General features: G+C 41.1%; 1 protein-coding gene across 9 annotated transcripts in view; it reads left to right on the forward strand.

Moving 5' to 3' along the window:
• The window catches only part of LOC139259841 (cytoplasmic dynein 1 intermediate chain 2-like), a 141,279-nt gene that overhangs the window by 99,405 nt on the left and 20,782 nt on the right, over window positions 1-21,092 (forward strand). For 5 of the 9 annotated variants that reach the window (XM_070875708.1, XM_070875712.1, XM_070875710.1 and 2 more), the window contains 6 exons: window positions 2,151-2,237; window positions 7,662-7,824; window positions 7,919-8,018; window positions 16,136-16,261; window positions 18,214-18,360; window positions 18,584-18,697. In XM_070875708.1, coding sequence (XP_070731809.1) covers window positions 2,151-2,237; window positions 7,662-7,824; window positions 7,919-8,018; window positions 16,136-16,261; window positions 18,214-18,360; window positions 18,584-18,697 — 737 coding nt within the window. The remainder of the gene's footprint in view (window positions 1-2,150; window positions 2,238-7,661; window positions 7,825-7,918; window positions 8,019-16,135; window positions 16,262-18,213; window positions 18,361-18,583; window positions 18,698-21,092) is intronic. The other 4 variants (XM_070875709.1, XM_070875713.1, XM_070875711.1 and 1 more) reach the window with 1 other exon arrangement.

Here is a 21,092-nt window from a genome sequence, read left to right on the forward strand (position 1 = left end):
TAAAATTACTTACTCTTGCTACCCTCACCAGATCGTTCCACCTCTTACGGCACCTTTCCCCAGTGCGTACCATGGTACTTGTGGACGACACAGCCTCCCGATCTCATTCCATATCCTGTTGTACTCCTTGTGGGTGGGGGGGAGGGTGCTCACCACGACCACTCTTCATTAGCTCGGAGTACCTCTCTAATATTCTCGAGCAGTTAACTCCGTCTCGTCAAAGGCGAGTGCCCTCAAACGTCGTCCTTTTTCGATGTTCCTGTGCTTCGATTTTTTTTAACATTTCCATAATATTTATGTTATGATTTTTGCTTTGTAAAATGTCAATATTGAGTTAATCAACTCACATTATTTTGAAATATCCAAGTAAGAAAATTATAAGTTACAAATCAATAAAAAAAAACTGACCAAATTATCAATGTAATAATCTGAATTCCCATTGCACTTCCATGGAAACAAATAGTTGTCTATCTAATGCTATTCTTGTAAGGACATTGGAGAAATGATAATGTTAAATATACACGCCACTTCTATTGAAAGCTCATGGAAAACAACATCTGCAACTGATGGCCTTTACTTTTTCAGGAATATACAAGGCAATGAATGTATGGTTTCTGTGCAAGTTAAACTGTCGGGCCACAGGCTAATCAAAGGTATACAATAAAAATTAGGGAACCACTGAGAATATTCTGCACAACTAAAGGCTATTACTATATTTTCATTACAAATTCAAGGTTATAATATCTGAAATACTGAATAAATTTTGAAATCAAAACTGTTAGTAATTATGAAATTCTAATGAAATGGTACATAGGATTTACAACATACAGTATATTTTGAGCACCGCTGACTAAGAAGAATTTGCAATTATGTAGCACCTTTCAGATCCTCAAGATTCCCCAAAGTATTTCTTTGAACAGTGCCTTGTAATCTTTTACATTTACGTCGACGGGCAGACAGAGCCTTGGTTTAACGTCTCATCTCAAAGACATCTCCAACAATGTAGCACTCCCTTAGTATTGTACTAAGGTGTCAACCAAGATTACATGCTCAAGTCCTGGAATGAGGTTTGAACCCACAACCTTCTGACTCAGAGTACTACCACTGAGCCAATAACGCTTACGGTTATTTGCCATATATTACCATATGATTAGGCCACATCACCCAATTCTGAATACTGAAAATTGATCATATAATATAATCCTGGATATTGTAGAACACAAGGGAAAGAAAAGTCGAAGGAGAGTTATTGTTCACCTCAGAAATACAGAGGTGCTGCTATAGCTGTCAATTCCCGATTTCCAAAATGGCGGCTCCGAGCATTCCGCCCATTCCCGTCCACTTAACATTGCATAAAACCACCTTTTCCAGGACGGTATGCAACTCCGGTGGTATGTTGGCGGTATGCGATGAAAATCGGACTTTTTGGGCGGTATGCTGGTGGGCCTGTACGGCAGACGGTGTACATACCGCTCGGCGGTATGTCAATGATTAATATTCCGCTGAACGGTATATTGGCGGTATGTAGGTGTTTTTTCACCAAAATTGCATTTGTGGGCGGTATGTCGATGAATTTCGGGCTGACTATATTTGAAATTCTGCCGTTTTTCTTACTATATCATATTTCTAAAAAATTGCAAGAGAATTGGAACATGGAAGGATTTGTTTTTTTTTGTTGTGAATATTTTAAATAGAATCTTTACGTGTATTGTGAAATATATTTTTCTTATAATTCAGATATAGTTGTAATAAACCTATAGTGTTACAGCTTGTAAGCACTGAACAAAGTGAAAAACAGTTAAATGTCAGTACCTCTGACAATAGTAGCGTCAAGAAGAAATGATTGCCATGCCATTTTCAAGCTAGAAAGAAGCCATTAGTTAGTTCTTCATTGCCATGACATTGATGGTCGGTAGATTGCAAGTAGCAATGTAGCTCTTCAGACAGCTGTGAAATAATTTTTTTTTCATCTTTAGTGATGGTCTGAGTAACATTTCTTTAGACAATCAAAGTTAACATGTTAATAGCTTCTGAAAGGGCACATTTATTGTGAAAACGTGAGAACAATGTGAAAATATTGTAATTAAAGATGGTGTTTCAGGATGTCTGTAAGGATACAGCATTAAGTTTTATAAACTGTTATGTTACAGCAGAAGAAGAGGAGGAGGAGGATATTATCCCTAAGCAAGCAATTGAACCAGAACCAGAGCAAGTGCAGAAAGAAGATGATAAAGAAGGTATTTTGGGATGAAAATCCATTCTGAAGAGTTGTTTAAAATCAAAATCTGTTTTCAACTACGGCGTTGTCTATTCACTTGCTCTGTGTATTCACAATCACAGATATGAGTAACCCATATCCAATGCATTGTCAACAGTAAATATTTTACATAAAGAAGGATAATCACTTGATTATCAACATTGTAGTAATATTTTTGCTTCAAGTTTAATTTGAAGTCATGAACATATATTTTAAGTGTCTCATATTACCATTTAGTGTCTTGTTTGAGTTGTAGAAAATTGCAGAGTTCTACTACTATATGGTTTAATTGTTTGCATTCACTTTTGCTATCCCCAGCATCTCTTTGGGAGTCAAACTGACTTCAAGATGAGGTGCCTAGCATTGGAAATTTGGAACCAAGTCAACCCACTGTGACTGATCAGGCAATCCTATGCCTGAAAAAGGCAGGTCCACATTACTCCAGGGCACTGTGGTTAGGGGGATTCTTCCTACTTCATTCCAGATAACCTTCCAATCCACTGCTGTAACGGAGAGGGTGGTTCTTGCTTGCCTTGCATTTGTCAGCCTGACCCTAAGCTCTCTGGGCTTAATTAAGTAGGTTATATTCCTTTGTGAGAGCATGTGCACTCAATATAAGGCAAACAAAAAAATTACATCTGTGGATATTCAATAGCATGGTTGGAGTCTCTAAATTCAGTCTGCGTGAGGCAGATTTTGTGATTGTACAAATAAAAACAAAAGTCAGGGATATGAAAAGGCTATTTGGCACATTTAAACTAATCCTTCTGGTGCATTAACTCTCCCAACATAGGGCCCAAATTTCCCCAACCCCTTTTTCTGGCCCACTCTCCCGAGATGCACCGACTTTGTGCGCTCAAAATGATTTCCAAAAACTTACTAACGATTCTGGCTGCTCTGCTGTGTGTCCCGGGTCCTGGTGCTTCTCCTGGAGTGGTGGGTGGAACTACAGCCCTGTGCCGAAAACAGTGCCGGCAGTTGTATGCATACGCAGTGGAGTCTGCGCTAGCTCCTCGCCCTCCCAGCGCGTCCTGCAGGCTGTGAGCCGGACCCGATGCTCGCCGCCCCTATCCCTGGCCGAAAGCATGACCCGATGTTCGTCACCCCTATCCCTGGCTGAGTGGCCTGCCGCACAGGCTGGCCGCTGCCTTCCCACGCTGAGGGCTAGGGAGAGTTTTAATTGGGTGAGGGGGTGGGGGGGAGGGAGGAGGAGAGTTTCTTTAAATGATATTTAGAAAATGTCTCTGTCAATGGCACAATGCAACAGGCTGTTAAGAGGTGAGAATGACCAGAGAAAACTTTCCTTAGGTTTGGTCTCTCAGTACCAGCAAGTATCTGGTCGTGGCTTTTGTTTTGGTAGTAATCATGACTTAGGTCAATTTTTTAAAAATCCCACCAATTCTTAGTGAACAACTGCATGGATGCCCGTAGATACCCTGTTGGGAACATTCCATCAGCACCCACGGGTGCCTTATTGGGGAGTAACTGCATGGACACCCTCGGGTACCTTGCGCAAGTGACCATCGTTCATAGCCCTGCTAGCAAAATATTTGATTCATAAATGGTTTTATGAAACCCTTTGCCTTCTGATATAAATGATATTAAAAAGTGCATATTTTATAAAGATTTATATAACGGAATATGTAAATTATGCAAAAGTTACAGTACAAGATCTGTATTAGTTGTTGTGAAGGTGTTGTGTGCTTTGCAAGGTCCTCTGTGCTTCCCTTCCCCACCATCTCTGGCTACCTGCGCTGATTTCTTAACTCTCCGCAAGGGTTTACTGTGGCCACATACGCTGGCCTAAGTTAGTTTGGAGCAAATATTAGATGTCCAAACTGGCTTAAATGGCCAAAGCGGCTGGTAACGCCCCCTTTTGGGGGAAAAAAAGGAAACTTAAAAAAAAATCCTAACTAACTAACTAGCGCAAATTTAATGTGCAGAATGGGGATTTTTAAGATACTCCAGAAAAATCAAGTTGCTCCAAAAAAAAACGGAGCAACTCCTGGGCAAATTTGGGCCCATAATATCTCATTGTATTTTGTATAACCCTAATTTTTTTTAGCTCTCATCTTGCTAGGCAAATTATTCCAAACAATTATCATTCCTTGGGAAAGTATATTTTTCCCCCAATATCTGTTCAAAATTTACTTTTTTTATTAATTTTCATTCGCTGTACATACTTTCTTGGTGTACCTTGAAGTGATAACCTGAAGCTACTCTAATCTTCCTTGATAGCTCATTCCTTTTATCATTGAGATCATTCTTGTTGCTCTTTCCTGTACCATTTCTGATGAAAGTATATGTTTTTGTGATGTGGTGACTGAAACTGAATACAGTATTCTAAGTGTGGTCTGACTTAGTGTATTGTAAAGCTTTAGCATAACTTCTGTAGACTTCCAATCTAGTGCAGGACTACATTAATACAGACTATAATTAACAGTGGATTTTGTGTTCGCTATCTAGTTTGACCAGCATTTGAAGAACAATGTTTTTTCCTGTCCTAAGATCTCCTTCCCTAGTTCCTTCTTTTTTGCTCTCTTCATCCTGTAGGCAATGATATGTGCTTTGGGTAGAAACATAGAAATTCGCCCCTTCAAGCCTGCAACTGGGTATGCTTCCATGGTTGCCAACAGACCTCTGGAATCAAGCCCAAATGGAAATTCTTCATGTGTATGTTGATAGACTTTTGGATATAGGGTGGGAATCACAATTGGACCTGATCCTATCTTCCCCAGACATCTACACTTGCATTTTTCCAACAGCAGCAATGGGATTGCATCATGGGGTGAGAGTCCTCGTGCTGACCTTTTAACCAAGTGTTAGTTTGGCTCACTGGTAGTATCTTGTCTCTGAGTCAGAAGGTTGTGGTTCATGGGACTGGAGAACACTAGGCTTCACTTCATTACAGTATAGATGGAGTGGAGAAAAAGAAAGACTTGCAGTTATATAGCGCCTAGGCCTGCCTCAGGATGTCCCAAAGCGCTTTATAGACAATTAAGTACTTGTGAAGTGTAGTCACTGTTGTAATGTAGGAAATGCAGCAGCTAATTTGCTCACAGCAATGTGACAATGATTAGATAATCTGTTTTAGTGGTGTTGGTGGAGCATCATATCCACAAGAGCAGGTATCGACGATGAGATCCAACACCGCCTCCAGTGCGCCAGTGCAGCCTTCGGCCGCCTGAGGAAAAGAGTGTTTGAAGACCAGGCCCTCAAAACTGCCACCAAGCTCATGGTGTACAGGGCTGTAGTAATACCTGCCCTCCTGTATGGCTGAGACATGGACCATGTACAGTAGACACCTCAAATTGCTGGAGAAATATCACCAACGATGTCTCCGCAAGATCCTACAAATCCCCTGGGTGGACAGGCGTACCAACATCAGCGTTCTCATTCAAGCTAACATCCCCAGCATTGAAGCACTGACCACAATCGATCAGCTCAGCTGGGCAGGCCACATAGTCTGCATGCCAGACACGAGACTCCCAAAGCAAGTGCTCTACTCGGAGCTCCTTCACGGCAAACGAGCCAAAGGTAGGCAGCGGAAACACTACAAGGACACCCTCAAAGCCTCCCTGATAAAAGTGCGACATCCCCACTGACACCTGGGAGTCCCTGGCCCAAGACCGCCCTAAGTGGAGGAAGTGCATCCGAGAGGACGCTGAGCACCTCGAGTCTCAAAGCTGAGAGCATGCAGAAATCAAGCGCAGGTAGCAGAAAGAGCGTGCAGCAAACCAGTCCACCCACCCCTTCCCTCAACGACTATCTGTCCCACCTGTGACAGAGTCTGTGGCTCTTGTATTTGACTGTTCAGCCACCAAAGAACTCACTTCAGGAGTGGAAGCAAGTCTTCCTCCATTCCAAGGGACTGCCTATGATGATGAAATATTGGCCAGGAGAACTTCCCTGCTCTTCGAAATACTGCCATGGGATTAGGGGTGCAGTCTTTTGGAGGAGACATTAAACCAAGGCCCCTGTATGCCTGTTCAGGTGGACATAAAAGATCCTTGGCACTATTTGAAGAAGAATAGGAGAGTTCTCCATCTACCAACACAACTAAAACAGACTAACTGGTCATTTATCTCATTGCTGTTTACCATTTTTGTCATTGGCTGCCCACATAATGAGTGACTACACTTTAAAAGTAATTCATTGACTTGGAGCACTTTGGGACGTCCTGAGACTGTGAAAAGCACTATACAAGTACAAGTTCTTTTTTTACTTTTCTCTCTTCCTCCATTCCCCAACTCAGGGACTGGTGCTGATTGGTGTAGCTCTACTGTTACCTTATCCGAAATGAACTAACATCAAAATGAGGGCTTGAGGCTGAGACCTTCTTGGACTTTGTGGGTCAGTACCAGACCATGTGTACATTTATTTCAGTGAAGGTTCTAAAGGATTAATCCTTGCTTTGTACAATTATATGTAGAAAAACACATGTTAGGTCATGGGTAAACTAATTCATTGATCAAATAAAATAGAATAAAACTAATTTTGTATGTTTATATTTTTTTCCCGACTACTGAAAAGGTAGTTTTAAAAAAATGCAGTATTGGCTCTACTTTATCAGTTACATAGTTGAGAGTTTTGAATGTCAGCAATAAATGGCACAAGATCCTGTGACCAAAATACTAAACTAATGGGTAATTTGATGTATCTTAAAGGAAATAGGATTGAATTGGTGGTAAAGTTAAGATGAAGCATTTCGCTTGCTGTGTCGGAGCTCCAAGTAGAGCGCTTGTTTTGGGAGTCTTCTGTCAGATATGCAAATGATGTGGTCCGTCCAGCGGAACTGATCGAGCGTGGTCAGTGCGTCAATGCTGGGCTATTGGCTTGAGCGAGGACACTGACGTTGGTGCACCTATCCTGCCTGTGGATTTGCAGGATCTTGCAGAGGCAGCGTTGGTGATACTTCAGTGTTTTGAGGTGCCTGCTGTACATAGTCCATGTCTCTGAGCCATATAGGAGGGCAGGTATCACCCTCAAAGCCTCCTTGAAAAAATGTAACATCCCCACTGACACCTGGGAATCCCTGGCCCAATACTGCCCAAAGTGGAGGAAAAGCATCCGGGAAGGCGCTGAACACCTTGAGTCTCTTCGCCGAGAGCAAGCTGAAACCAAGCGTTGACAGTGGAAGGAACGCGTGGCAACTGAGGCACCCCACCTATCAGTTCCTTCAACCACCGTCTGCCCCACATGTGACAGAGACTGTAGGTCCCGCATCGGACTCATCAGTCACTCGAGAACTCATTTTTAGTGTGGAAGCAAGTCACCCTCAATTCCGAGGAACTGCCTATGATGATGATGAAAGTTAAGATGCTAAGTAGATTTCTGAATTAAATAATGTTTAAAAATAATTAAAGATCTCATGTAAATAAGATTTGCTTCCCTTGATTTATAGGTGCGCAACATGAACTTACTGAAGAGGAAAAACAGCAGATTATTCACTCTGATGAATTCCTCACATTCTTTGATCACAGCACCAGAATAATTGAACGGGCTCTTGCAGAACACAAAGATCTCTTTTTTGACTACAGTGGCAAGGATTTAGAAGAAAAAGAAGGGTAATATTTACTTAACTGTTATCGTAGTTATTGCAGCAGAACTGTTTCTGAACAGCTGAACAATATTTTTGACTTGCATTTTGTTTCTTAACAGAGAACTCCAAGGTGGAGCTAAACTTTCTCTAAATAGACAGTTTTTTGATGAGCGCTGGTCAAAACATCGTGTTGTTACGTGCATGGACTGGTCACCTCAGGTAGAGTGACTAACTTTGTTTCTCTGCTAGGGCGCTTTTCCCTTTCAAAATATACGGGATGTGTAATAAAAGTGTGCTTTTTTTTTAAGAAATCGGTGTCGTTTTATTGTTAATGTGTAGAAATTTGAATTTGTATTCTTTCCATAGACTAAAATAGCAATCGAACTGAATATGTTATAGGCCCGTTATACTCTTTCTTTTGCATCGACACTAAGGAATTTTAGATGTGCATTAACACAACCTATGTTACAACTCAGTAGTCACTGGTGATCGAACTACAGACCACAACAAAGACAACTGGTGTAAGACAACCTCCAGGATATTGTTCCAGTTTGTCACAGTCCAGTGTGAAACCAAATTTAAAAACTTGAAACTTAATTTTCAGTACTTTTAGTGCAAGAGTCTGTGGTCCTGTTTGATCTCTCATCATTTAAAATTAATTGGTGTTGGGAGCTGTTGTTGCTAGACTTGAACGACACTGTTTCCAATATATATATAAATTATCTGAACTTGGATATAGCAAATAGAATGTCAGAATTTATGAACAACATAAAAATAGGAGTGTGGTTAGGATGTGAAGAGTAATACAAGAGACTTCAGAAAGACATGTGAAATTTAATGGGGAGAAATATATGATATAGAAACATAGAAACATAGAAAATAGGTGCAGGAGTAGGCCATTCGGCCCTTCGAGCCTGCACCGCCATTCAATGAGTTCATGGCTGAACATGCAACCTCAGTACCCCATTCCTGCTTTCTCGCCATACCCCTTGAATCCCCCTAGTAGTAAGGACTATATCTAACTCCTTTTTGAATATATTTAGTCAATTGGCCTCAACAACTTTCTGTGGTAGAGAATTCCACAGGTTCACCACACTCTGGATGAAGAAGTTTCTCCTCATCTCAGTCCTAAATGGCGTACCCCTTATCCTTAGACTGTGACCCCTGGTTCTGGACTTCCCCAACATTGGGAACATTCTTCCTGCATCTAATCTGTCTAAACCCGTCAGAATTTTAAACGTTTCTATGAGATCCCCTCTCATTCTTCTGAACTCCAGTGAATACAAGCCCAGTTGATCCAGTCTTTCTTGATATGTCAGTCCCGCCACCCCGGGAATCAGTCTGGTGAACCTTCGCTGCACTCCCTCAATAGCAAGAATGTCCTTTCTCAAGTTAGGAGACCAAAACTGTACACAATACTCCAGGTGTGGCCTCACCAAGGCCCTGTACAACTGTAACAATACCTCCCTGCCCCTGTACTCAAATTCCCTCACTATGAAGGCCAACATGCCATTTGCTTTCTTAACCGCCTGCTGTACCTGCATGCCAACCTTCAATGACTGATGTACCATGACACCCAGGTCTCGTTGCACCTCCCCTTTTCCTAATCTGTCACCATTCAGATAATAGTCTGTCTCTCTGTTTTTAACCACCAAAGTGGATAACCTCACATTTATCCACATTATACTTCATCTGCCATGCATTTGCCCACTCACCTAACCTATCCAAGTCACTCTGCAGCCTCATAGCATCCTCCTTGCAGCTCACACTGCCACCCAACTTAGCGTCATCCGCAAATTTGGAGATACTACATTTAATCCCCTCGTCCAAATCATTAATGTACAATGTAAACAGCTGGGGCCCCAGCACAGAACCTTGCGGTACCCCACTAGTCACTGCCTGCCATTCTGAAAAGTACCCATTTACTCCTACCCTTTGCTTCCTGTCTGACAACCAGTTCTCAATCCATGTCAGCACACTACCCCCAATCCCATGTGCTTTAACTTTGCACATTAATCTCTTGTGTGGGACCTTGTCGAAAGCCTTCTGAATGTCCAAATATACCACATCAACTGGTTCTCCCTTGTCCACTCTACTGGAAACATCCTCAAAAAATTCCAGATGATTTGTCAAGCATGATTTCCCTTTCACAAATCCATGCTGACTTTGACCTATCATGTCACCTCTTTCCAAATGCGCTGCTGTGACATCCTTAATAATTGATTCTATTATTTTACCCACTACTGATGTCAGGCTGACCGGTCTATAATTCCCTGTTTTCTCTCTCCCTCCTTTTTTAAAAAGTGGGGTTACATTGGCTACCCTCCACTCGATAGGAACCGATCCAGAGTCTATGGAATCTTGTGCGAGGAAGAATAAAGAGAGGAAATATACAAAATATATAATGGTAAAGCTTCAAAATCAAAAGAGCAGAAAATTAGTAGTTCAGATACACGTGAGAAGGACCAGTTGGTAAAGTTGTGAAAAAGCATTTAAGATGCTAGTCCAGCCAGAGCCAAATTCACAGCACCAGGGGTGGCTTAGCTGCACAGGAGGAGGAAGAAGAGTGGAAGAGCAATAGTGGTGGGTGATTCAATAGTTAGAGGAGCAGACAGGCGTTTCTGTGGCTGCAGAAGTGACTCCAGGATGGTATATTGCCTCCCTGGTGCCAAGGTTAAGGATGTCACACAGCAGCTGCAGGACATTCTGAGGGGACGGGTGAACAACATAGAAACATAGAAAATAGGTGCAGGAAAAGGCCATTCGGCCCTTCGAGCCTGCACCGCCATTCAATAAGTTCATGGCTGATCATTCCCTCAGTACCCCTTTCCTGCTTTCTCTCCATACCCCTTGATCCCCTTAGTCGTAAGGACCATATCTAACTCCCTATTGAGGCTGTGGTCCATATTGGCACCAATGACATAGGAAGAAAGAGGGATGAGGTCCTACAAGCAGATTTTAAGGAGCTAGGAGAGAGATTAAAAAGGACCCAAAAAGTCGTCATCTTTGGATTACTCCCGGTGCCACGTGATAGTGAGTACAGAAATAGGAGGCTAGAATGGATGAATACGTGGCCAGAGAGATGTTGCAGGAGGGAGCACTTTAGATTCCTGAGGCATTGGGATCATTTCTGGGGGAGATACCTCAACAGAGCCAGCACCAATATCCTCATGGTGGTGGTGGGGGGGGGGGGGGGGGGGGTGGGTTGCTAGTGCTGTTAGGGAGGGTTTAAACTAGTTTGGCAGGGGGATGGGAACCTGAGAGCATTGTCAGAAGGGAGAGAAGCCAAGCTAGAAATGGAAGGCAGAAAATTAGTAAGCGAATTTGGAAGACAGAGGAAACAAAGGCTAGAAAATGGACAACAAGGCAGTTTGACAATGCTAAATGGTATATACTTTAATGCAAGGAATCTAGGAAATAAGGCAGATGAGCTAAGAGCACAGATAGACACGTGGGATTATGATTTTCTAGCCATTGCTGAGACATGGCTGAAAGAAGGGCAGGAATGGCAGCTCAACATTCCTGGTTACAAGGTTTTCAGGCAAGATAGAGAAGGGGTTAAAAAAGGAGAGGGGGGGTCGCAGTATTGATTAAAGAAACAATTATAGCTGTGAGGAGGGATGATATGTTAGAAGGATCATCAAATTAGGTTATATGGGTTGAATTAAAGAACAAAAATGGGGCAATTACACTGCTGGGAGTGTACTATCGACCCTCAAATAGTCCGAGGGAGATAGAAGAGCAAATTTGTAGGCACATTTCTGACAAGTGCAAAAGCAATAATGGGGCAGTAATAGTGGGAGATTTCAATTACCTTAATATTAACTGGGATACTATCAGTGTAAAAGGTATGGAGGGCACAGAATTCCTAATGCAACGAGACCTGGGTGTCATGGTACATCAGTCATTGAAAGTTGGCATGCAGGTACAGCAGGTGGTGAAGAAGGCAAATGGCATGTTGGCCTTCATAGCGAGAGGATTTGAGCATAGGAGCAGAGAGGTCTTACTGCAATTGTACAGGGCCTTGGTGAGGCCACACCTTGAATATTGTGTACAGTTTTGGTCTAATCTGAGGAAGGACATTCTTGCTATTGAGGGAGTGCAGCGAAGGTTCACCAGACTGATTCCTGGGATGGCAGGACTGACATATGAAGAAAGACTGGATCGACTCGGCTTACATTCACTGGAATTTAGGAGAATTAGAGGAGATCTCATAGAAACATATAAAATTCTGACAGGATTAGACAGGTTAGATGCAGGAAGAATGTTCCCGATGTTGGGGAAGTCCAGAACCAGGGATCACAGTCTTAAGGATAAGGGGTAAGCCATTTAGGACCGAGATGAGGAGAAACTTCTTCACCCAGAGAGTTGTGAACCTGTGGAATTCTCTACCACAGAAAGTTGTTGAGGCCAGTTCATTAGATATATTCAAAATGGAGTTAGATGTAGCCCTTATGGCTAAAGGGATCAAGGGGTATGGAGAGAAAGCAGGAAAGGGGTACTGAGGTGAATGATCAGCCATGATCATATTGAATGGTGGTGCAGGCTCGAAGGGCCGAATGGCCTACTCCTGCACCTATTTTCTGTGTTTCTAAATTGCATTCTGGAGAACTTTTTTTAGCCAATATGTAGCAAGCCCAACAAGAGGGGAGGCAGTTCTGGATATAGTGTTAGGGAATGAAGCTGGATAGGTGGAAGGAGCATCAGTGGCTGAGCATTTTTGTGGTCGTGATCATAATTCAGTTAATTTTAGCATAATTATGGATAAGGACAAAGGAAAAACAAGAGTTAGGATTCTAAATTGGGGGAAGGCCAATTTTACTCAGCTGAGGTGCTTTAGCAAAAGTGGACTGGAAACAGTTACTTGAAGGTAAATCAGTTACAATTCAAATCATTGCATTACAATTTTTCTGGAACTCAAAACATTGCAATGCTTTCCATTACCCCATATGCACAGGTGATCAAAAGGTTTAACATGACCTGACATGACCTAATTTGAACATCTATAGTAAATCACCATTATATTTCAGATTACATTATAATTGCATAACATTACATTGTAATTGCTTAACATTCCATAACATCAAATTACATTTTAATTGCATAACATTACATGTGTAACTACGATATGTTCAGTATTTACTAATGATTCACACATTGTACAATGCACATTTCTCATTACTCACATGTCCCAAGGGTAGGTTCGACCACACCACAGGATCTGACCGAACGGCTTTCTGGCCCTACCAAGGCCACCGCGAGCTCCTCGCAAGCAACTAAACAATGCATGACGGCAGATCCCCCGCCCGTCCTGCGTTGCTCCTGATTATTGATCGAGATCTTCTTCTGTAACTGATATGATAACATTGCACGGCATAAGCAAATGGATCAGGCAATTTAAGACATTGAAGACATTTAAGACTGACAGATTTAAGTGTTCTATTACAAATTAGCATTATGTTACATATTTCACACTACAACATTTAACTTTATGCTGGGTTGCATAAATTTAGTCATAATTTAGTTTTGTTTAAATGTAACCAAATAACATTGCAGATTCTAGTTACTATTTAGATCATTAAATAATACATAAATATAAATTTCAACTTACACTCGCAGCTGCCAGTAGGCTGTTCCAACGTTTGTGGCACTGGTCCGGTGTCCGCGTTTCATTTGAGGCCGACGTGACCACATCGGCAATGTCAGACCAAATCCTCCAATATGCACGAGGTGAAGGTTTCCCATGCTGACGGCATTAACGAGGGCCTCATTGGTCTCCTCGCTGAAGGGCTTGGCCCTACGCCTCTCAACTGATCCCTCCATTTTTATTAAACAAATTGGTACTGATAAATTTTTATCTTGAATTACCAGTAATTATCAGTTTTGTTTCCAATATTTTTAACTTGCCAAATTATTGTCAGTGTAACTAACAGTACAGAAAATTATTTTAAATGGAAAAAAAAAGTTTGAAGAATGTCGATTATTAACAGATAAATCAGAGCGTTCAACCACAAAATGCTTTCTCTTCTCTCTCACTCGCTCTCTCTCTCTCTCTCTCTCTCCCCGACCCTCACAGAGCTTCTGAGCATGTGTGATGATCCCTGACCTCCCAAAACGCGGGAAGGAGCATCAACCTGAAAAAAAAATCAACTTGCACATGCGCAGTAATGCGTTGCTTGGGAAGCTTTTTTTTTCATTCACTTCTGTTTTCTTTGGGCGATCGTGAGATCGCCGAGGAATCACATCGCCCATTTGACATCGCTGGGGTAAAGCCGAGTGGAAAATCGCTAAAAAAAAAAATGGGCCTTGAGCCGGCGATCAGCACAGGCGATAGGTCCCGCATCGCTGGAACAAGGCCCATTTTTTTCGGCCTTAGCCAGAAAGTGGAAAGTCTAGCCCAAAGTGTTTAGCATCCTTGAAAGTAGAAAAATCGGCAGGACTGGATGAAATTTATACTTTCCAGTTTTCGCTCGATTTTTTTTCTGATTAAAATTAAAAGAATTAGTAATTCCATTTGCAAACAAAAGATACTGCTTAAAAAAAAATGTGGAAAACAAGAAATCCTAATTAAGGCTGATAATGCAGATATGATTGAGCTTCTTGTTAACTTTTGTTTTTTAAGAAAGTTTTACTTGTGCTCGTTTTGAGTCCAAAACTGAAATCTTAACCAGTGGAATGAGGCCAACGGTTTATGGCAGAGACCTTTGTTTTCCAAAGCAATACAAATCAGCAACCTAACAGCACAGTCTCCACATGGCCTTGTTAACATATTGGCCCGGATTTTGTGTCAGTGGTGAACACTTGCACTTTTTTACACTGCTATTTGTATTAATTAGAGAGTTGAAACAGTGCAGTGCCCTCTACAGGGGATCTGGGATCTGTGTGAACAGGACAAGCATAGTGGTTGTGTTACTGGGTTAGTAATCCTCGAGGCCTGGACGAATGATCTGGAGATGTGAGTTCAAATTGCACCACGGCAGCTGGGAATTTAAATTCAGTTAATTAAATAAATCTGGAATAAAAAGCTAATGTCAGTCTTGGTGACCATGAAACTACTGGATTGTTGTAAAAGCCCATCTGATTCACTAATGTCCTTTAGGGAAGGAAATCTGATGTCCTTATCTGGTCTGGCCTATATGTGACTCCAGACCCACAGCAATGTGGTTAACTCTTAACTGCCCTCTGAATAGGCCTAGCAAGCCACTCAGTTGTACCAAACCGCTACTGCTGCGGTTTAAGGCGGCGGCTCACCATCCCCTTCTCAAAGGCAATTAGGGACGGGCAATAAATGCTGGTCTTGCCAGCGATGCCCACATCCTGTGAATGAATTTAAAAAGGCAATGCGTGTCTCCTCAACCAATCAGATTGAAGAATCCTTTCTGAGGCACGCAGATTCTAAACCAAGAAATGTACGTTAAAATATTTAATTTAATGTAAAATCATGTACAGAAAGCAAAATAAAGAGGGAAAGAAAGATGGGATTAAGGGAAAGAGATAGATAAGAGACTAAGAACAAGTAAAATAAGTTTTATTTGAATTTTTTAATTAAAAAACAATCTCCAACAATAATTACAGTCTGAAGGAATGAGACTCCACTCTTGCATGTGTAAATTTTCAGTGGCCGAGAGGTTGTTTGATAGTAATTCACACTTATCACGTCGTTAAAATTTCACTTGCATTTGAATGGACTTTTTCAGGTGTTTATTGGGTATCTAGTGGGTAAGTGCCGCAACTTCATGCCATTCATGTGTTTGAATGCCAAGTCTCTTGGTAAGATACTGGTGTAGTGAAGCTTGTGGAGGAGCAGGGCAACTCCTACAGCAACTTCCTGATTTCAGCATTTAACTGCGCATGTGCAGACGCTGGAAGTTGCTGTCCGAATTACTCCTTAATAATGGTGAACGCTGATTGCCTCAATGTTGTTCTTGCCACAAAATTCAGGCCATTACTCAAACTTTTTGTTTCTGAAGTGCTATGTTCTTATTTTATTGCTAAAATAATTCATAAATACCTAAATCATAGTATAAATAGTAATTCTAATCCATCACTTAAAGATCACATGCTTAACTTGCAGTTTTAATGCTTATGAGTTTCATAACTATCTTTTATAATGAACTTATTGTGTTGTATTTCACCATGGCTCATCATGGATTCTCTGGGTTTCTGAAACATTTCTTTGTGTTCACTTTCAGCTTTTCAGCAGTTACAGCCACATCTGTTTGAAACAGTGACTGACGCACAGCTAAAATTTTAACTGCCACACAGAATAGTATAGCTGTGCCTGAGGCAGTCTACCCTTCCTGTTAATATTTCTTTTCTGATTTTGCTGTCAACAGTATCCAGAACTTCTGGTTGCCTCATACAACAACAATGAGGATGTTCCCCACGAACCAGATGGTGTAGCTCTTGTATGGAACATGAAATTTAAGAAAACCACCCCAGAGTACGTCTTCCATTGCCAGGTATAATATGAGATCTTGTCCAGCCAAAGCCATGGTTTCATTTAAAGAAAAACTGGACCATTGCCAAAGGCATTCTAATGTTTGTCAACATTATAATTTCTTAAGTCTAGCATGCACATTAATTCTCAACACTTAAGTTGATGTATGCAGTAAAAACTTTTCTTTGTGAGGAATGTTTATCCATATGTAAGCTATGCAAGATATTGTACAACTCTTTTGTTATAATAGAAATGCATCATATTGATGCATATACAAATAGAATCAGATATCCCAGTGTTACTTGCATTACTGAAACTAAGGGTGCACTTATACTGTCACTTTTGCATCGCTGCTTCACGGTGAGCATGTACAGACTATAATGATGGTGGATGTGCAGATTTGTAGCTTGCAGTATAAATCTGATGATGCTGGCTGTGAACTGCTCAATGCAGCTACCAATTTCAAATTGCTAGCAAGGTATAATTGCAACCCTAAGTTAGGATATGTTCAATGACTAGAAATGTTGGACCCAAATCTTTACTTTAACTCGACCATTTAAGTAAAAATAGAACCAAATCGAAGAATATTTTACTTTTAAGAGCTTTAGATTCCTTTTATCATAAATCCTGAAATTGCATTAAATAAAACCACGGTTTCCTATACATAAAGAGTTCTAGCTACGATTTTAACATTTTGTTGTCCATAAACATTGCATTTGTAAATTATGATTTAATTTGCAAATAGGGGATGGCGGGTGAGAGTCGATGTTTAGCCATGACTTCAAGTTATTAACACTTGAAAGAACACTAACATTTTGTATTTAACAGTCCAGTTATTTAAGATTTGGAATGCTTAAGTAATAGATTTTCCAATCAGTGTTATTTTACTGCCATCCTTAACCTATTTAAAATGAATGGATTAAAATAATGCTGATTGCAAAACCTAGGCTTCAGTGTTGGGAATCAAGATTCAAGTATCGTATTTTTATTTTAAGAGTGTTCACAGTTCTTTCAGATGAGTTTGGCATTATAGCTTATGCTTCTGGAAATGTGTATACACTTTATTTTTTATGCACACCCAACTTCAACCAAGAAAGCAGTTCCAAGTCCCATCAGTATCACTCAATAGTCAGCTGGCAGGGAGTGAATATGAACAACGCAAGTCTGCTTTTCTTTCTATTTTGCCTCCCTCCTTCATCATAAGAACATACATAAGAACATAAGAAATAGGAGCAGGAATAGGCCATTTAATAAGATTATGGCTGATCTGATCTTGGGCTCAGCTCTACTTCCCTGCCCACTCCCCATAACCCTTCACTCCCTTATCGTTCAAAAATCTGTTTATCTCCACCTTAAATATATTCAATGACCCAGCCTCCACAGCTCTCCGGGGCGCAGAATTCCACAGATTTATGACCCTCAGAGAAGAAATTCTTCCTCATCTCAGTTCTAAATGGGCGACCCCTTATTGTGAAACTATGCTCCCTAGTTCTAGATTACCCCATGAGTGGAAACATCCTCTCTGCATCTACCTTGTCGAGCCCCCTCAGTATCTCATGTTTCGACCATACAACCATATTGACCAAAACAACACTATCACTGTATAGAGTTAGGAATACATACAAGCATGTAGTAAAATAAAAGTACTTATAATTTATATAGAAAATAATCTTGCAGATTTAAAGAACGAATTAGCCTTTGCAAAGGTGATTATCTGTGACCTCTATTATTGTATGTATGGATTATAAAATTAAACACTTTTTAATAAATTTTGTGCAATTAGATTGTATAGAAATAAATTGAGATTTTTTTAAAGATTCATTTAAATTGGGCAATGGGTGAGTTAAAAAAGCAGATGAATGAGCAAAATGTTCTGATTAATCCTAAGTGGAGCGACCTAACAAATGTTATTAAAAATTGCTGCTATGTTTCATTTTCTTGAGAGCAAACTGACTTTATTGTGTTTTTTAACAGTCATCTGTGATGTCAGCTTCCTTCGCACGATTTCATCCAAATCTGGTAGTTGGAGGAACATATTCTGGCCAGATCGTGCTCTGGGATAATCGCAGTAACAAAAGGACACCAGTCCAAAGAACGCCACTCTCTGCTGCAGCTCACACGGTACAGTATAGAAAGAACAACCATTTATGCTGGTCTTTGCATTTTGAAGTACAAGTTTAAAGGTCAGAGATTAAAATGCATTTTGAGAAAAATTGTAATGGTTGACATTTTTAAAAATCTTCTAACTTTACATATAACAGTGAAATTATGAAACATTTATGCATTAATTTGCATTAATCAGATGAATAAAAGTATTAAACAGAAAACAATAATCTCCCTACAGCATCCAGTCTACTGTGTGAATGTGGTTGGTTCTCAAAATGCTCATAACCTGATCAGTGTTTCTACTGATGGGAAGATCTGCTCCTGGAGTTTGGATATGCTTTCTCAGCCGCAGGTAATGTAAATGTAACTAAAGAAATGTAGATGGTGCTAATCTTTTATTTAATTTATTTCAATTTTCTGTGCATCATCTTTTATTGCATATGCACTGATTGCTTGAGCCATTTTTTAAATTAAGAAAAGCAGTCTTTTAAGAGTTTTAGATACTACTTACAATATTGCTTGTTCTTCATAACAAACACAAAACTAATTTGGTTCATAAATCTTCAGTATTGTATATTAATTATATTTGCCTTTATTTGTCTATATTATAAAACACAGCATGTGCCATTTCCCCTTTTTCTGAAGCGCAAGTCTGTTAATTGGCAGCTTTCCTTGATGAATTGGTTGAGATCATAAACACTCCCTGTGAGGAACTCTAGGTGTGACTCCATGTTCTACTTCTCCAGGATGAACTGCATTGGAACACCAATGTGCTGTGCTACAGAGCTGCCTTCAGTTCTTTGCATTATAAATACTAAATTTGTATGTTTGACTTTCCTTTTTAGTATGAAATTAAAATGTTTTAAATTTAGAAATGCATCTGTTGCATAGCTATCCAAAACTTAGTTACAGCAATAACTGCATATTTCCCAATGTGCTAGCTGGTATTAGAGAATCTAAAATTTTAATCTGTATTTAGGTAAATGTTTATTATAGAACTGCAGGATGTTAGATTTGACACACATTTCTCTGGCTCCCTGACCACTGTTTGAGACTGAACCAGACTGTTCGCAACCATAGCGTCCTATTTGACCCTGAGCTGAGCTTCCAACCTCTAAGACCACTAAGATCGCCTACTCATACCTCTATAAACATCATTGTCTCCGCCCCTGCCTCAGCTCTTCTGTTGGCTCCAGACCTCATCATAGCGTTGATCCAAACCTGGACAAAAGAGCTGAATTCCAGAGGTAAGGTGAGAGTGACTGCCCTTGATATAAGACAGCATTTGACCGAATGCGATATCAAGGAGCCCTAGTAAATTGAAGTCAATAGGAATCATGAGAAAAACTCTCCACTGGCTGGAGTCATACTTAGCACAAAGGAAGATGGTTGTGGTTGTTGGGAACCAATCATGTCAGCCCCAGGACATCGCTGCAGGAGTTCCTCAGGGCAGTGTCATAGGCCCAGCCATCTTCAGTTGCTTCATCAATGACCTTCCATCATAAGGTCAGAAGTGGGAATGTTTACTGATGACTGCACAGTGTTCAGTTCCGTTCGCAACTCCTCAGATATTGTAGCGGTCCATGCCCGCGTGCAGCAAGACCTGGACGATATTCAGGCTTGGGCTGATCAGTAGCAAGTAACATTTGCGCCACACAAGTGCCAGGCAATGACTATCTCCAAGAGACAGAGTCTAACCAGCACCCCATGACATCCAACAGCATTACCATTGCCGAACCCCCCCATCACCATCCCGTGGGTCACTATTGACCAGAAACTTAACTAGCCCAGTCAAATAAATACTCTGGCCACAAGAGCAAGTCAGAGGCTGGGTATTCTGCAGCAAGTGATTCACCACCATTTATAAGACACAAGTCAGGAGTGTGATGGAATACTCTCCACTTGCCTGGATGAGTGCAGCTCCAACAGCATTCGAAGCTCGACACCGTCCAGGACAAAGCAGCCCACTTTATTGACACCCCATCTACCACCTTAGACATTCACTCCATCCACCAGCAGCGCACCATGACTGCAGTGTGTACCATCGACAAGATGCGCTGCAGCAACTCGCCAAGGCTTCTTTGACAACACCTCCCAAACCCGAGACCTCTACTGTCTAGAAGGACAAAGGTAGCAGGTGCATGGGAACACCATCATCTCCAGGTTCCCTTCCAAGTCACACACCATCCTGACTTGGAAATAAAGCACCATTTCTTCATCATCGCTGGGTCAGGATCCTGGAACTCCCTCCCTAACATCACTATGGGAGTACCTTCACAATATGGACTGCAGCAATTCAAGGCAGCGGCTCGCCACCACCTTCTCGAGGGCATTTAGGGATGTGCAATAAATGCTGGCCTTGCCAGTGAGGCCCACATCCCACGAACAAATTTTTAAAAATAGTGACTCAACTATTCTGGCCTCACACCTTGCACCCTCTGAAAACTTGAGCTCATCCAAAACTCTGCTACCTATATCTTAACTTGCACCAAGTCCTGTTCACCATCACCCTTGTACTCACTAACCAACATTGAGTCCTGAACTGGCATCACTTCGATTCAAAAATTCTCATCCTCGTTTTCAAATCCTTCCACGGCCTCGCTCCTCCCTACCTATGTAACCTCCTACAATTCTCAGATCTCTGCGCTACTCCAATTCTGGCTTCTCCCACGTCCCTGATTTTCTGCACTCCACCATTGGCGCTGTGTCTAAGTTCTAAAATTCCCTCCCTAAACCTCTCCTCCTTC

Source organism: Pristiophorus japonicus, chromosome 3 (genome assembly GCF_044704955.1).
Source record: "Pristiophorus japonicus isolate sPriJap1 chromosome 3, sPriJap1.hap1, whole genome shotgun sequence".
NCBI classification, from domain to species: Eukaryota; Metazoa; Chordata; class Chondrichthyes; family Pristiophoridae; genus Pristiophorus; species Pristiophorus japonicus.